Here is an 18485-nt window from a genome sequence, read left to right as displayed (position 1 = left end):
GAAGGCTGGTTCTTGGAAGAGCCACAGCCTGCGGATGGAGTCAGTCACATTCTTGGCTGGGATTCAATGACTGAGCCAGACACACACAAACACTGAGCAAGAGAGCGAGAGAGAGGGAGAGCGAGCGATACTGTGCTCACTGACTCAGTCATACTGAACTGCAGGGGCAGAGGAGCGGAGGCGACGCGCCTTGTCCGGCTGCAGCGATCTCTACTCGCAAGGAAAAATACGGATTTAAAGTTGGCGGATTGTGTATTCGACTCCTGAATTTGACGTGGAACAAGTTCGGCTCCCCCGTGGGATAGTTTTGCTGCAACTTGCGCGCTTTTGCTTGTGTTACACTTGAGTTTTCTGTACGCGTCTGTCTGTGGATATGGACAGAAGAGAGACCGCTGCAGGGGAAGAAGACGCGCCGGTGGAAACCTTCGTCTGAGCGGGGATTTGATGAAGCCCTATCGGCCTTCTTGTGCTTGTTTTCACAGACTTGGAGTTCGAGACGCGGAACCAGGCCCTTTGAGTCGTATTTCTTGCCAGAAGCTCGGTTTCAACGACAACGCGGTGCGCGAAACATGGAAACAGTAACGCGACAGAGTTTCCAGCCTCACCCGGGACTGCAACAAACTCTCAAACAGTTTCACCTGAGCTCCATGAGCTCTCTCGGCGGACCGGCCGCATTCTCGGCCAGATGGCAACACGACCTGCTCTTCAAAAAGGACGGCAAAGACGTCCCGGAGCCCGTGCTGCACCTCCCCCCCATGCAGCCTCCTCCGGTGATGCCCGGGCCGCTCTTCATCCCGTCTGACCGCTCCACCGAGAGGTGCGAGACGGTCCTGGAGGGCGAGACGATCTCGTGCTTCGTGGTGGGCGGCGAAAAGCGCCTGTGCCTGCCGCAGATCCTCAACACGGTGCTGCGGGATTTCTCGCTCCAGCAGATCAACTCGGTGTGCGACGACCTGCACATCTACTGCTCGCGCTGCACCGCCGACCAGCTGGAGATCCTGAAGGTGATGGGCATCCTGCCGTTCTCCGCGCCGTCCTGCGGACTCATCACCAAGACGGACGCGGAGCGCCTGTGCAACGCGCTCATCTACGTGGGGACGTACCCGCCGCACTCCAAGAAGGAGCTGTACGGCTCCATCGAGCTGGAGCTCACCGAGAAGAGCTTCAAGATCTATCACGAGTGCTTCGGGAAGTGTAAGGGTCTGCTGGTCCCGGAGCTCTACACGAGTCCCAACGCGCCCTGCATCCAGTGCATGGACTGCAGGCTCATGTACCCGACCCATAAATTCGTGGTGCACAGTCACAAATCGCTGGAGAACAGGACTTGCCATTGGGGCTTTGACTCGGCCAACTGGAGGGCGTATGTCCTCCTGAGCCCGGATTACACGGGGAAAGAGGAGAAAGCACGTCTGGAGCAGCTCCTGGATGACATTAAGGAGAAATTTGACTTCGCCAATAAATACAAGCGGAAAGCATCACGGGTGAGCCAGTTTGTTGCATTTTGCGCTGCATCAGGGTGAACTTTACGTTTTCTTCTAGTGTACTGCAAGTGTCAGATGTCCATGACAAGCCGTTTCATCTCTTTAAACTAACTAGTGTCTGTGTTACTACTAGTTTTTGCTCTAGTAGTAAGCCAATAACGACTGCCATCTTTTCCAATTTCATTAAAAACTTTTCATTCTATACATTTTGTAATGGTGCCTATTATTCATTGCAAACTAGTACTTCTTAGCAGTGGCAAGCATTTTTGCTTCAGATGACAACTATTCCTTTTCCCATTTCTACTGGCACCTATTTCAGTTTCACTATGTATCCATATTAATTTTGGCTTACTAGAAATAGTTCAGCTACTAGTATCTGTGACAATTTACTCATTTACTAGACATTCTGACTAGTCATTGCATCTTGCAATTAAAAAAGCAAACTCGAAACTTGTGATGTAAGGAATTAGAGAAATTGAAAATATTCTACTCCTTTTTGGATTACTTATTAGTAGTCCAAAAATAAGTATCAGAAGCAGAAAAATTGATATTGTTAAAATGGCTTGCCATAGTCGTCTTCAGATGAATGCTTGGAGAAAAGCCAAGGGTGTCAGTTCTTTGGTGACACAAACTTCAGACTCAACAGTAAGTAGTTATTTGGCAGATGTACAGTGCACTTCTTATAGGGACAGTCCCCTTGGCACAACCTGAGGTTAAGTGCTCTGGGGCACTGTGGCGATGTCCATGAATAACCTCTGCTGGTATTAAAGCAACAATCTTAAAGTTGGCAGACTAGAGGTTTAAAGCGCTAAGCCACACCACCAAGGTGAAATTTGTATGTCTTAGGTTTTGCGTTGGCATATTCCAAGTAGTGTCAGCTTCCCTCCTTAGATGAGCACTTGGAAAGGGGCCAAGAGTGTCAGTTCTTTGGTGACCCAGTCTTCAGACTCCAGAGACTATCAAGATATGGGTTTCGCAGTCCAAATGTTACAACCTGATATCCGGGAGAGGGGTGAGATGTGGATTCTGCGGGCGGACGTTGAGATAGAGTAGCCGTCACAGTGGCCTAAATTGAATGGCATGAAATATTTAACTTGAGCAGACCAATGCAAAAAATCACAGATAGCATTTCTAGGCGCTTTCCACATGCTGTATTTAATTGACCAGTAACTAACCCTCAGTGTCATGACCTCTGTCCCATTGGCCTTTACTGTAGATACAGTGCTTAGTGTGTAAACAAACAATCATTAAGAGCCATTAAAGGCCAGGGCGCTTCGTTTTCAGCTCTCTCTCTCTCCCTCTCTCTGTCTAGTGCTTGTTTTTTATCATCTCGTTCCTCCATCTGTCTCTCTCGAGCCCAGCATGACTTCCACATGTCCCACGGCAACGGCGTCATGTTATGGTAATTCCGAAATGGGTCGTTTAGCTATCACAGGTACTTAACAGTGGATGTGTTTTTAATGATCGGGCCATTGAGGGTTTAATCATGGGACTGCTGAGGGAAAACATCATGCTCTCTGAGCTGTTTGCTGCTTAAATATGCATCATAAAGTTCATTTTGGGGTATTTTTTAGAAGGAATAATCCGATAAAGCAGTCTCAGGCAGATTGTTTTATGTTTATCTGCTTTGGGTTGTCTCCAGTCTCGGGTTACTCGCATGTGTGGCGGCTCTTCTTACCCTTGGGGCTCTAATGCTTGACTCTTGCAGCAGACAGGGTCCTGTTTGTGAGGTAGAGGATTAGAGGAAAAGTTTTTTAGTAGTGTGCCCCCCTCCAATACACACACACACAAACACAAACACTCAATGAATGGCAGGCCTGGTCATTTGCATGAACTGTTTTCCCTGAATGGAGCTGATGATGCAGGGATTGGAGTATTGTGGTGGAAACAGAATATGAACCAACAAAGAGGTGCATTCACCAACATCTCCGCCCTCCCATCTCTCTGTGATCAGCCCTCCACCACCTCCCCCACCCACCAGCTCTCACCCAGTTACTTTCCCTGTAAAGTGGAGTGAGAGAATGTAAACCTAGGCCCGCGCTCCAGCGTGTTTGCACACATTTGCCATTTTCTGTCTCTTTTTGCACCGACGATGTGTGTCATAAGTGCTTTGCCGATTGAATGGGCCCTTACGGTGAATGACGTTGCCTCGTTAACATCGAGCTGTTTCCCTCGGTCTCAAGTGAGACCAAAATGTCCCGGAGCTCTCTGCATTATCACATTATCAGACCCCCCACAGCAGGCTTTTATTCCTCTCAAGAGCTTTCCTGCCTCTCACCACACACAAGAGGGAACACTCTCAAACCATCTGGAAACGGAAGTGGAATATATCTGTATATCCATCTAGAGAGAGGAAGATTCTGTGTATTCCAGTGTATTCCAGGAAGAGTCGGCGATTTGATATTGATGACTTCATAATCGCCTCCACACAATTTCATTTGCCACTAAGATGTTTGTAGAATAAGACTGAGGCCTGAAATGTAATCGATCCAACTCTATGCAAATACTTGTAGATATGCTAGTTTGATTTCATATTGTGTCAGGGGGGTCGGAAATAACTTTGAATGGTTTTGAAATGTCTCCTATGCTCAAGTAAAAACAGTTTTCTAATATATTGTAAAATGCAATTAATTCCTGTGATGGCAAAGCCAATTTGTTAGCAGCCATTACTCCAATCTTCAGAGTCACATGATCCTTCAGAAATCAAGCTAAAATGCTGATTAGGTGCTTTAGAAACATTTCTTATCATTATCAATGTTGAAAAAAGTTGTGCTACTTAAAATGTTTGTGGAAATTGGGATATTTTTTTCAGGATTCTTTGAAATTAAAAGTCTAAAAATAATTTTAAAATTGATTTTTGTTTGCTTTACTGTCACTTGGGGTCAGTTTAATGCATTCGTAATAAAAATATTAATTTATTTTTAAAAATATAGATATGCATTTGCAACCTTGCATAACAAGCATGTATCTGGCCTAAGAATTCCACATGCAAGTGATGTAGACATAACAGTTTGCTTTGCATTTATATACAGTGTGTTGCTGTCTGGATGCATATTCTGTGTGATTGTGACAGAGCTGTTTTGTTTTTTGCTGAGTTATTTACAGATCTTACTGTTCCTCATCTGTGAAAAGTAGTCTGACGGTCTCTCTCTCACTCTCTCTGTCTCTGGGTGGGGTGAAGGAACTTCCTCTTTCTCTGCTGCTTGCTGAGGGAAGGTCACAGACTGTGTAGTTACTCAACCTCCCTCGACATATATATATGTGTGTGTGTGTGTGTGTGTGTGTGTGTGTGTGTAAATGTTTGTGAGTGCTTTTCTGTCTGGTGCTTTCAGTCAGCAGCCGGAAGATGCAGAAAGACAGGATGTTCTGTGTCCCTCGCTCAGACACACTCATAATTAAGCGTAAAATGTACCTAGCCATTAAAGGGGTCATATGATGCGATTAAAATTTTTCCTTTCTCTTGGACTGAGTCTTGTCCTGCTGGGAGACGGCATCACAGTATGTTAAAGGGCGTAACATTTCCGTCACACACTTGAGGTATTCGGCCAATCACAACGCACTAGATAGCTGGCCAATCAGAGCACACCTCGCTTTTTTAGAATGATGAGCTTTGTAAAAATCGACGCCTTTCAGAAAGGTGGGGCATAGAGGAGAAACAATAATGTACATTATATGGAAAATAATGTGTTTTTTGAACCTTAAACCGCATAAGCACATTGCATTACACTAAATACACAACATAATGTTCTTTTTAGCAACGTCATATGACCCCTTTAAGTTCTGTCATACTGTTAACACTTGTCTGAGATCTCATTCAGAGGGTTCAAAAGAGTTTGGCTGCTTGCTAAACAAGGCTTGAGTTTGCTGATCTGTAGTATACAGGTTCAAAGTGTAAGCTTAGGTGTTGAGTTGGCTTCATGAGCTATCATGATTACTTGCAGTATATACTGATAAAAATGTCTGGACGTAATTGTCAGGAGTGGCCCTGACTGATTGGGTGGATTAAGGATGAAATAGTTTAAGACTTTGTAAACAAGTGAGCAAGTGCCTTTAAATAGACTCGGCATTTGAGCTTTCAATTGATTAAAAATGAATTATTACATGATGCACTGATGAATAAATCAAATGAATCACAAATAATCAATATTTGATGAGGAAACTCCCAAATGAAGATCACTTTTATGTTAATATGGCAGATGAAAATGGCTTTAGAGTCAATATGTTGCTTGTTTTATTTCCGTTATATTGAACACAAGCCTATGGTTGACATACAGACCACAAAAATCTATTTTACAATCAACTTTGTCTATCCGTCTGAGATAGACTTCACACAGGATGCGTTTTTGCATTACATCTCCACTATTTTTAAATTGTTGGTCAATGTAAATATGTGCTAGATGTTAATTTATATTGCTACTTATTTGTTCTAAATGAATCTTTAATTTATAGCCCTATTATGATTGTCTTTTCACAGCGTATTCACATTGACAAATTTACTTGACAAAATAGTTGGCATTTTCATTTTTTAGAGCAGTAAGCACGAGAAAGCCCATATCATGAGCATTTCCCACTTAGTCATGCATTTGATTTCCCCCTCTGAGTTTCCTGTTAAATGTGGAGGCGTTTTATCAGGGGTTATTTAGAGAGTTTTGGCAGACGGCGCGTTCTTGCCGCCAGTGCAGGAAAACCGCAGCTCAGTGACGGGAAGGGAGAGTTGCGACAGCCGCATTTCAGGACCGCCACTCCCAAAGTGTAGCGAGAGACTGATTATGCAAATGAAAGTATGAATGGGCATGAATGAAGCGTGCCCTCTCACTCTCTTTTTCGCATTCGCTGCACGTCTGCCGGCACACTTAAACGCGCACACACACGCACACCTGCTCGGTATCAGAACTCTTCCCCTGCTGACTTCTCGTCTCCTCCACAATCAAGTGTTTTTTTCTTTCTCTCAATCTTTAATTCCCCCAGGTGCTGGAAGTGGGTAGTAAACCTCTCTAATCATGCAGTCATTAAAGCAGAATTTAACCGCACTCAGCCTTTGAAGCCGTTTTCTCACTTAATTGTTCGCTCATTGGAAACAAAGCTACGTAATTTAGTCAAAATCACGCCCTTGAAAACGCTTTTGATGAAGACCTTGCGTGTTCATTTTCTTTCTTCCGTCCTCCGCGTTCGGCCTCCCCTTCAGAATGCGAGGGGCTCCACGGGCAACGATAGTCCTGCAGCTGCCGACGATATAAACCAGAGGATCCGTCTGAGACCTCACGGGTCAAAGTCTTCATAAGTATGTTCCAGAACTTGGACTCGTGAGGTCAAAGACCTGCAAGGCAGAGAAACGGACCCTGTGTTGTTCAGTCGGTTACTGATATGAACAGGCTTTTGTTTGGATATCCGCAAGGGTCATTTTTATTGTTGCGCAAGAGTGCCAGACGAGAAACCCGAACAGTTTTACTCAGTATGAAACTCAGCGAAAAAAACACGGTAATCTGTTGCTTTCATAACAAAGCTTATTCTTCCCACTGATCCTGAATAAAAAAAAAATCCCTCATGTGTAGTCCTGGGTTGTTATTAAATTCGACAGGGTTTTTTTCAGGAGTGAGCAGCAGCTGAGTGTTCTAACGAGACTCCTTTAGGGTGCTAATTAAGATTTTTCAAATAGTCCGTCGCTGACAAGCCCGAACTGATGGATCATAACTGTGATTAACCGGGCAAAGAGAGAAAATATGTGGCTTTGTTTTAGAGATAAGACACGAACATCTCCCTGGAACAATTCAAACCCTAATTGCTTTTGTGGCCCTAATAGAATGCAAATGCAAGTCAATTCATTAGTTTTTTTTTACATTAACAGTTCAGTTCATGTGTGAAGATTCACGCTTGGCTTATTTGCCACATCCTTGCTAATTTGATCAGGTTTTCACCTCTCGAGCTGAAGTTTCAAATCAAAATGGCACTTATTCAGCTTTGCTGTTCAATGCTATTTAGTAACCAGCGGGAAGTTTGACTTTCACTGTTTTTTCCATCAATGACTTAAAAATATGCCTGAGAGATCAAATATACTTAAGTAATAGACTTCATTCACACTTGGTGCCCTATTTAATTTGATGCAAACGATTCAAAGCGAGGCTGTGAGAGACAGAAGTACAATATGTTGTCACATTTCACAACCCTTTTTTCCTACTGGAAATATATAGGCCAAGTTCCAATGTTTTTTTCATTTGAACAATTGACATCCATGTACGTAATAGTTCAACTCAGTGAACAGACTGTACTTCAATCCCAAAGAACCTCATTTTAATTCGCATCATATTAAATATATGTTCTCTATTCTTTCACTCTGTTCCAAAACCCAGCTGTCTTTTTAGGGAGCGTAATAATAATAATAATAACTATTATTATTATTATTATTATTGTATATAATAAATAAACAAAATAAACAATTTATGATACATGTAAAATAAATCATTATATATTTTTATTTATTTTAAATCAATACATAATAATAATAATAAATAAACAAAATAAACAAGTATTTATTATACATGTAAAATAAATTATAATGTATTTACTTTAAATCAATACATAATAATAATAATAATAATAAAAATAAATAAAATAAACATTTATTTATGATGCATGTAAAATAAATTATATATTTTTAATTTACTTTAAATCAATACATAATAATAATAATAATATAGTTATTATTATTATTGTTGTTGTTGTTATTGTTATTATTATTATTAACAACTTTAAATAAACAAATACCCTAATATAATAGTTTTGCTTCCTCCTTAGATAACTCATTTTGGTCAAACCCAGAGTTACAGAAAAAAAAAAAAAAAAACATGCTATGTGCATATTGTATATAACATTCAAAATTAGTCAGTTGTGAAGTACCAATGTAGTTAGTATGTTGCCTAGTAGGCAGCTCACTAGATTTTGGAACTCAAAGCATGGTAACGCAAGAGAGCTAACCTGAAGCCCTTACTGCCTACACAGTTACAGAGCTTCTTAGTGAACGAAGAAACATTCGGATTTCAGTTAGAAGGCAATCGAAAACAAGACTGTACATATTGAATAATTGTTCTCTCTTACATAATTTCCCCTCGTCATCAGCTTAAGCTGTGTTGTGACATTATATCACACCCTGTCTCCTAGGCTGTCCACCCCCTCCCCCAGGATGCAGTAGCTAAAATCTGATTAATGTCAGATGGAGATAAACACAGATAAAAGAGAGAGAGTCATCACGGGGCATCCTCTCTTTTCACACTCCTTCCACCCAGCCCCCACACATCAGTCAGCCTGGGCTCTGTGTGTGTGTGTGTGTGTGTGTGTGTGTGTGTGTGTGTGTGTGTGTGTGTGTTTGTATTGGCTGGCCTTTGGGAAAGCATTCATATACCTGCCTGACAGGGGCGGCTGGGGGAGGTGGAGGAGGATGCGATGGGGGGGCTGGCAGACAGATGAGTTTGGGATGGAGGAGGGAGCTTTTTCAGTGTCTAGCATTAAGAGGGAGGAGGGGTGGGAAAATAGATGCGTTTCGGGGGTTTCCTCGGTTACTGTGATTGTCAATGCGAGACTGGATGTGCTAATATGTAAGGTGTGAGGTAAATGTTTGATTTATTGAAAGACATTGTGAACATTTAATGTCAGGCAGACTGTTAAGAGCTGCTCCTGTGTCCTAGTCACACCAGAATAACAAGTCCAAGTCAATGAATGAATTAACTAAACAAGTAGGAAAGAAAAGGAACTGGATCCAATGCTCTGTCTGGCAGTTTATTTCTGCGTCATGCGCTCTGTTTTAAATAAATAAATCCTCATTCATTGCTGCTTTTTTGCATTCATTCATTCATGGAGCTGTAGATATGCATTATTAATGACAGTTAAGCACGAATAGAACAAAACACATTTTCCTGGATGAGTTTAGCTTTGAAAAATTCATCACTGGACCAAATCACCTTCCGTTTCAGCTTCTCTTCGCACTTTAATATAAAGATGATAATATTTGCCATTGTTATTGATTTATTTTCTGTATTTTTAAAGAACAATGTTTTTTTTTTTTAAAGTCGACATGACTTCAAATTTGACCGTTTATTTTCTTTAATATCTTGAATGTATTGCTCTGAAATGATTTTTGTTTTCTGCTGATGTAGCCAAGGCCGTGTGGATGGGGAGAAATTATATTAACCAATAATATCATGGTCTACTTTTCATGATCCAGTCATATGCAGATTGATGCATTCAAGTCCCATCCTATGTTATTCATCTCAGTAGTTCTGTAACTCAAATTACAGAAGTGAACAGGTTTATGTTGTCTTTAAAGCTCACTTTTTGTACAATTTGTGTGGGATTTCCAGCTGTATAGTTATATTACACTCCTCTCTGGAATACTTAGTTCTGACTGGCTACTTCTCTTCTACACATAATGCATCCTGTATGAAATTTAAGTCTGAAATTTGCAGCACAGTTCTTTTGACTGCCACTGATTGAAGATTGCAGAGCAAAATAGGTGTTTTTGGTGTGTGCATGGGGATTTTCTGCTATGTCAACTGAGCCCTATTGTCTTTGTGTGATGGAGTGAGTCAACCTTTAGCTGGCAGTTTGTGTGTCTAAGAGCAGTCCGACACATGACCCTTCCCATCAAACCCCTCTCTATTCAGACACACTGACCAATCGGATCGCTCCATACAGCTCCCATCGGACAGATGGCTGTCTGACAGAGGCAGCGTGACATACACATGCACATTGAGAGACAGTGACACTTCCTCAAACTGAATGACTATGAAAAAATAAGATATTTTTGGAGTCACACTGCCTTTTTAGCAGCTATCTATAAATCTGCTTGAGAGAAAGTTTATAACACAGTAGATGTGAATGAAGAACCGAAATAAACATCCCAAGTGACTCGAGCATATCCAAGTGAATATATATATTGCAGAAAATATTTTGTATAAAGAAAATTCATTTTATCATATTTTTTTATTATTTGTGCATTACAACATTTTCATGACACTTTTTAGAACATTAAAATCCTCAAAATGATCGCTAACCCACTTGCAGAAAATATGTATGCAGTATTTACACTATCATTCAAAGGTTGGGGGTCAGTAATTGTCAGAAATTAATATTTTTATTCAAGAAGGGTGCATTGAATTGATAAAAAATGACAGTAAAAGTTTTTTTTTTTTTTTTTTTTTTTGCAAAAAAATCAATTTCACATAAATGCTATTCTTTTGAACTTTCTGTTTATCAGAGAATCCTGAAAAATGTAATGGCTGCAATTGTTTATATTTTAAAATATATTAACATTGAAAACTGTTATTTTAAATTGTGTTAATATTTTACAAACTAATATTTTACAGACTTCTTTCAAAAACATTTTGAACGGTGTAAATTGCAAAGTACAAGTATGCCTGTAAATTACAATTGTAAGTATACAACATGGTAGTATTTGGTTTGCATAAAATATATATTTTTTCTTTTGAATGTTATATTCATTCTTTAATTTGACTGTTTTGTGTTTAGTATATGCACGTGTACCATGCAAGTTCTTAAAGACTTTTTACAGGCATCTAAAGCCTTGTAGACTCAGCATCTGAAAGAAAGAAATAGACATACGACATGCTTCCTCACCCCGTTCTAAATGAAGTGTTCATCTGGGCCCAGTGGCACTGGTTTGAGATGCACCATAATTTGGTTTGGTTAGTCAGACTTATATAACTGGCGTTCTTTGAAGCGTGCCCCGCACAGAAGGAGCCTACTTCATAATGTGTAATTTGACATTGAAATGAGTAGACAGACATACTATTACAGTACACGGCTCGAAAAAATGCAACTCAAATCCTCTAGTTATGTTTGCTGAGAATGGAATCGCAGGGTAGCATGAAACGCTGCTGTCTGGGCTCTTGGCTACATCTACAGAGGAGAGAGAGGGAGAGACAGATGATGGGTTTGCTATCGTGACTGCTGTTCTGATGTCTGTTCCAGACCGGCAGCAGGGTATGGATGATATTAATCGTACAATTCAGCGTCAATGTGCGTAAAGAGGTAAATACATGTACTCACTCATAACTCCATCTGTCTGACACCCACCAAATGCTTCATCATTCATTCAGAACTTCCACACATTCACACATACCCTTTTTCTTCTAAATGGTGATGGTGCCGGAGCCAGTGTTTCCACTGTCTTGAGAGCAGAACAATGACGTAATTCACTAGCCTACATAACCTGCCCACAAAAACATGGCACAATTTTGAAAGGATATATTCAGGCGTCTTTATGTAATCATGAATCAGAAGTGATGATAAATAAAACTCATAGCAATCATTTCACACACGAAAATAAATAAAATATGTGAAAATGTAGCACAGCATTGAGCATTTCAAATGTAGCTTTGTTTGCTGTAATAAGAAATGTTTCACAGTTTTGTACCACCTCATTTTGTTTGGAAAACTTTGTGGTGCAGCTAATTTTTCAGATCCAAAACCACTTTTTCCTTTAGTAGAAACGTATCAAAGAGGTCTGACATCGACAGCCTTGTTTCGTATTTGTTTCACAGCAATGTTTTGGAGTTTTGTTTCACTTTAGTAATTTTAATTTAGATGAGTTATTCTTGTTTGGACAACTTTGTGGTGTAGCAATTTTTTTAGACCCAAAACGGTGTTTTCTTTGGTAAAAACGTATCGGCAGCTATGCTTTGGTTTACTAAAAGGTGAGAAGCATCTAAGTTAGCAGACGTGTAGGTTCCACCATGACATCACTCAGGTGAAACCCTGACCGCAGAACACACAGTAATCTTGTTTCAAAGTTGACCTTTTACAGGCCACAGGCCAAGAATTACAAGATTACAGGCCACACAACTGGGACAGAGAGCGAGTGTGTGCTTGTGTGTGCGGACATTAGTCAGTCTAACCACACAAAGGCCTGTGCTCACACCCCGTCTAAATGAACCACCACACCGCTGCGGTCTGAAACACAGCACGGCTCTGCCATTGATGTCTCCTGCATGTTTGCATTCCGTCAGGAGGCAAATCAGTCTTTTTGTCTCGTTTTGTGCATGTGTGAGTGTGTCAACATATTCTGTTACACCAAATACACAAAATAATGATCTTTAAAAAAGCATCATATGACCCCTTTAAATAAAGCGAGGGTGCAGAATGTCAAGGGACGCTCGTGGTCACGAGAGGGATTTTGTGTTTGGGGTGATGGAGAGCACGCCAAAGGTCCCACCTCTCATCCTGGGGTTCGACTGGGCTCCTTTTGTCCTTCAGACATTTAAAAAGGATCAGCTGGGGCTCAGGAACAAGACTAAGACTAGAGACAAAGCTTAGGCATGAGACTATTGTCTTGGTTGTGGTCTTCACGAACCATGCTTCATTTTCCTATTTTCTCCAGCCTAATGGACCATTCACATTAAGAATGATAACTATAATGATAACTATGACGTTTTAATAATCTTTCTAATGCTATGAGAATAGGGAAGTCCAGACCACAACTATAATGAACGACACAGAGGAAAGATATCATTGGAATCAATTTCCAGCTGATGAACGATTAAAACATTCAGTGGCAGATGATATAACTGCAGCACGTGCTTATTGTTTTGGTGTCAATACTAATTTAGTTATCTTTATAGTTATCGTTCTTGGTGTGAACAAACCATAAGGCTAGATTAGCCTTATGGTTTGTAGGTAGGCCTAATTGTTTGATGAGTTAAGATGTAGCATCTAGCAAAGAGAGAGAAACGCAACATACAGAACCAGTAGACACATATACGTTGGCAAGATGTCTGCGAAATTATTCATCTAGTCAGCATTGCGCACTGTTTTAAGGGTCATATTTACATAAAAACAGCAGCTGTATGTATATTTTGAATCATAAATGTTGTGTAAACATTCAGTTAACATCTGCATGTGAACGTTTTTGCTCGAAAAATTACTTTGTTGATGTATGTGCGCTGTCAGGAGAATATCTATTGTAGTTCAGTACTTAGGCTAATGCTAAAACTTATTTTTTATTACTCTTTACAGATTTTACAGTTTTTTTTATTTTTTATTTGAGAAATAGAGCCTTTGCCATTTTATCAGACACAACAATATAATCACTTCATCACTTCCTGGTTTGCTGTTGGTAAAGATTGCTGCCAGTTAAAGCCCTGCGGCTGTAGTGGAGAGGCAGCGCTAGGCGTGACACAGAAAGTTTGTCATTTTGTTCTTTGATTTAAGGGACGCGGTGTATCAGTTCCAGCCTTAAAGCCCGTGGGCTATTTTGGTTTCGCTGAACAGGTAACAAAAGAATGTCTGTCTCTGTTCAACAGCACCCTTCCCCTGCGCTTTCTCTCACCGGAGCCTCTGCTGTCAAACACTAACAATGGCTTGCTAGTCGGTGGCCCACATGAATCATGTTGTGGTTTTCAAATCATTTCACATTGTGGTTAGCAAATTACTTTTCAATTTTGAATTCATAATTAGTTGAATTGATTTATGAGACGGATGCTGGTAAGGGAGTAGGACCAATCAGAGTTCTGACGGAATTAGGCCTACATTTTTCTGCAATGTGAAATAAATTAATTGGTAAGATAGCTTTAAAGTACAGGAGCACAATCTGTTGCTTATTTCTAATTTTATTAGACACACTTTCATGTTAATGTTTTAGCTATTTTAGACTTTAGTTTAGCAATATGTGTTATTTAAATTAAATGGACCAGTTTTTGGATGCAGCTTTGTCAGTCCAGTACATCGGGTGTCAGTTTCAATTCAATTCAATTCAATTTGGTAAATCGCTATTGAGGCATTGTCTTAGCAAATTCCAGATGGACAAAAACATTCAATATCTTGAGTCACATTAAAGATATAAAAGCAGTTATGAATTTAATTCTGTTGACTTTAATAGAGGAATCCCTTAGAAGAGATTGGACAAATGCAAGTCTGGTCACACCTCTTACCCAATCAGAAGAAGTTCAGAAAGGCCATGAGGTTTATGGGTGTATTTGTGTACGCGAATGTGCTCTCGGCTTACTCAGGGTGAATTAAAAGTGTTGGAAACAATGGCATTTAATACCATTAGCATCCGGCCTAGTGTTGTGCCTCAGGTTAGCGATCGTAGGTCATAGAACCCTCGCAGTTAATACTATTCCAACCCGGTACCACTCCTCCAAATGAGCTGACGGAGGACATGCTAAATAAAACAATGTTTGTGAAACCAGAGCTGCGTGTATGTGTGTGTGCCTGTGACGGGAGGTAAAGGCTCAGGTTAAAGCAACACGGCTCCCCCTGCGCTCAGTGCTAACCTGTAGACGTTCTACACCACCACTACAGTGGAATCCATTGATTTACTGTCTGAAACCACTCCTCGCCTGCCCACGCATGTAATCTCGCCCTGAAAAGGACTGTCACACACGCTCACATGCAAACACGAGCACACACAGACATGGAATTGGAGAGAAAGCCAAACACAATCTCTGCCGGCTCTTTTTTTTCCAAGAGGAAATTGAAGATAATTGTACCCTCCAACTAGCCTGCCCGGTTTTAAAGGGGCATCCTATATCTGACAATACTTCATTGTTTGCTCTCTATAAGGATGACTCGATGAAGTACAACGTCTGACATAAATCGCACCAGTAGAGGGATCTAATTACAGGTTACTACTATTTACATTTGCGCTGTGCAGACTTTTGTAGTACAGGTCTGATGTATCGTCCCCCTCTCTTTTTCTCCCTCTCTCTCTTCACTTTGACCTTTATCTCACTATTAGGCCTATCAGTCTGTTTAATTATCTCTTTACCTTGGCTTCTAACAATTCATCCTATCAGTAGGTCAAGGTTGTCGCTGTTTTCTGCAGCTCTTTGCCAACAACATTGTGCTTCTAAGTACTGAGGTCAAAACTATATACTATTAATCTGAAATCGCAATGAATTAATTGGACTTATTTGCATAGAAGGAACCCGACAAACATGCTTTTTCCCCAAGTAGTAAAATGGCCTAAAAGAGCTTTAGTTTCAAGAAAATGTCAGTGTTGTGTAGGTTTCCCTTGTCTTTTAACTGTATGTTCTCACTCTGAAATTCAAAATTCAGAATTGAACAATTGGTTCCCTTTCAGTTCATGAGTTGAATTAAAATTTGAATTAAATAGTTGAATCGGACTGACAGGAAAAGAAAGTTACTTTCTTTGAATTTCTTTAAATAATGTTTTAAAAAAAATCAGAATATGTAACTGGTAGCTGACATTATGTGAAATCAGATAAATCAGCTAAAGTTTAAAACAAATAGTTACCCATGGAATAGTCTAATAGTTAGCACATGCATTTTTTTTATTCCATATGAATCTGTCCAGAACTGTTGGATACGGTAAATGGTGTCTCCTGATCTCATCCGTCTTGCTCGTTCCTCTTTCCATATCACCATTCATTGCTCCATCCGTCTCTTATCGGACGCTAATGGACACATTAGCCTGTGTTCGCTTCAAGCGAGCTTATTATGCAGCCCAGGCCTTATCAATTCACTTCTGTCTCAATTAGCATCAACTTCACGCTGCCTCTCTTCGGCCGCAAGGAGCTTAATCGATCTACGACTCAATGGATCTCCTGAACGATTTCGCACAGACCTGGCCAACACTTCAAAGGTATTCGTATTCAATGTACGAGCATATTTAAACACTTTATATTTATAATGACCATGAATATGATGGCTATTGTAGATATATAGATGAGGTGTCTTTTAGAGCTGGTAATAATTCAGTTTGACTGCTATTTGGATTGGGCTTAGCATAAGTGGTTCGGTCGATTGCAGAGTGGCTTTTAAAGCAAAACTAGAGCGAAATAGCGAAGCCGTTCTTCAAGCAACGATTGCATAAATTTTGCAAAAGGCTTGTTGTTTCCCTCGAAGTCTGATTAAAGTGCAAGGGCAATTTGTTTATCCGCTCACGCCCTTGTTAAAGTCTGTGCATGTGCGGGGGAGTATGGCCCTGAGATCTATTGATTGCTGCAGGAAGCACATTCTGATGTTACACTGGGCTTCCTGAATTTGATGCCGTCTCCTTAGACATTGTATGTGAAGGCATTTTGACTGTGTGTGTGTGTGTGTGTGTGTGTGTGTGTGAGCGTGTATTCTTACCTCCCCTCAGACACAGAGACAAAACAGCTCAGCCTCTGTCCTTCCTTAAAGACACAACAGCTCTCCAATGACACAGACTTCTGTCTCGCTTGCCCACAATAATAGGCTACAGCTCAGTGTTTTTCTGAATAACAGCCACAAAGCCGCCACATTCTGCATCTTATAAATGGCTTTTCCACAACTTGAGCTTTTTATTCCATTCCGTGTTGTGCGGCATTCATAAATGAATTGAGAATGTTATAAATTCCAATTTATTTCCTGAATTGTAATTGCATTGGGATAGGAAATACTTTATTGCAGAACTACAATTCAAATTTCAGATAGATAGATAGATAGATAGATAGCCATAAGTCTAAAAGACAGGGAGAAGTAAAATAAAGAAGAGGATCTAAGCCAGCAGGTTCTATTCTTGAGTGTGTAGTTTTTGGCAGTAATGACAAAAGAACACACACTCTCTACGTCCCCTGTGCAGGGACCTTATTCCAGCTCTGCCTGCTTATCGGATGAAATCGGACCCGTCTCTTTTCTGCTGCTCAAACTGTCTCCTGAGGAGGCCCAGATCACTCCTCTGCCTGGGTGTAGTCGCTCTCCCTGGACCTCAGCCAGTTCTTCCACTTCCTGGGGCTCTCCATTTACCTAAGGTCTATTCAGTTTGTCAGACCTGCTCTAGATGAACTACACAGTGACCTGAAACATGGATCTTGAATGTTGTCATTGCAGGCTACTTTGGCACTGGCACAGGCCAATGTTTTTTTTCTTTTTTTTTTACAATATTGTGATGTTTCAGTGATCTAACATTTGACTGCTGAGTTGTACCCGCACAAAGTATTGTTTTAAAGCTTTGAAAAAAGTTAAAAAGCCTAAAGTTTAAAGGTTTGTAGGCATTACAAACCAATAGGTAGGCGGGTAGGTAGGTAGGTTGGAGGCAGATGGGTAGGTAGATTGGTATATGGGTAGCTAGATGGTAGATAGATGGATAGGTAGGTTGGTATGTGGGTAGATAGATCGGTAAGTAGGTTAGGTCAGTAGGTGTGCAGATGAATGGGTTGGTAGGTAGGTAGGCTGGTAGGTAGGTATATAGATGGATGGGTAGGTGGGTAGAAAGATGGGTGGGTAGATAGATAGATAGATAGATATATAGATAGATAGATATACAGGTGGGTAGGTAGTTTGGTAGATGGATAGGTAGGTAGGTAGGTAGGTAAGTAGATAGGTGGGTAGGTAGTTTGGTAGATGAATAGGTAGGTAAGTGGGTAGGTAGTTTGGTAGATGGGTAGGTAGGTAGATGGATTGGTTGGTAGGTATGTAAGTAGATAGAGAGGTGAGCAGGTAGGTTGGTAGGTAGATAGGTGGTTAAGTAGTTTGGTAGGTGGGTAGATAGATGGATAGGTAGGTTGGTAGGTAGGTAGTTTGGTTCATTGATGGGTAATAAGATAATATTTATTATTAATAAAATTACCTTACCAGAATATAAAAAATTCATTTCCCAAAATGCATCACTTGTGTTGAATTTCTTTGAATTACAGTTGAGTCAATTCCTTCCTGAGTCCTGACATTATAATTCTTGTGGACAGTTAAATTCAAATTCACTCTAATGAATTTAAAGGGAGTCAGTTCTTAAATTTTGCTTCTCAGAGTCCTAAACTACCTTCTGATGCAAAGCCTCAGAACAAGTGCAGTGATGTTAAATGTTACAAAATATCATCGCCCACTTCCTCTTTGCGTCTCATTCCCTAATTCTCATTCTGGATGGAGCTCTCCTGTCCCCATTCACAGGTCCCATCCCCCTCACCCCTCTTTTATGCTTGTAACAGTAAGCCTTGTGATTGTGCCCCAGAGCGAAGGCTCTCCCCGAGCTGAACTCATTTGGAACAGAATGCTGGCGGCTTCGAGGGAAAG

The 18485-nt window shown here is 40.6% G+C and overlaps 1 protein-coding gene across 1 annotated transcript in view; it reads left to right on the top strand.

Moving 5' to 3' along the window:
- Positions 1-114: 114 nt before the first annotated feature.
- The window catches only part of LOC107657901 (ski oncogene-like), a 79416-nt gene continuing 61045 nt past the window's right edge, over positions 115-18485 (top strand). The window contains exon 1 of the mRNA XM_016446197.1: positions 115-1481. Within this exon, the coding sequence (XP_016301683.1) occupies positions 570-1481 (912 nt within the window). The 5' untranslated portion in view covers positions 115-569. The remainder of the gene's footprint in view (positions 1482-18485) is intronic.

This window comes from Sinocyclocheilus anshuiensis, unplaced genomic scaffold (genome assembly GCF_001515605.1).
Source record: "Sinocyclocheilus anshuiensis isolate Anshui unplaced genomic scaffold, SAMN03320099.WGS_v1.1 scaffold107, whole genome shotgun sequence".
Lineage (NCBI taxonomy): Eukaryota > Metazoa > Chordata > Actinopteri > Cypriniformes > Cyprinidae > Sinocyclocheilus > Sinocyclocheilus anshuiensis.
The sequence above is the reverse complement of the archived record's forward strand: the minus strand, read 5'-3'. Positions and strand labels throughout refer to the sequence as shown.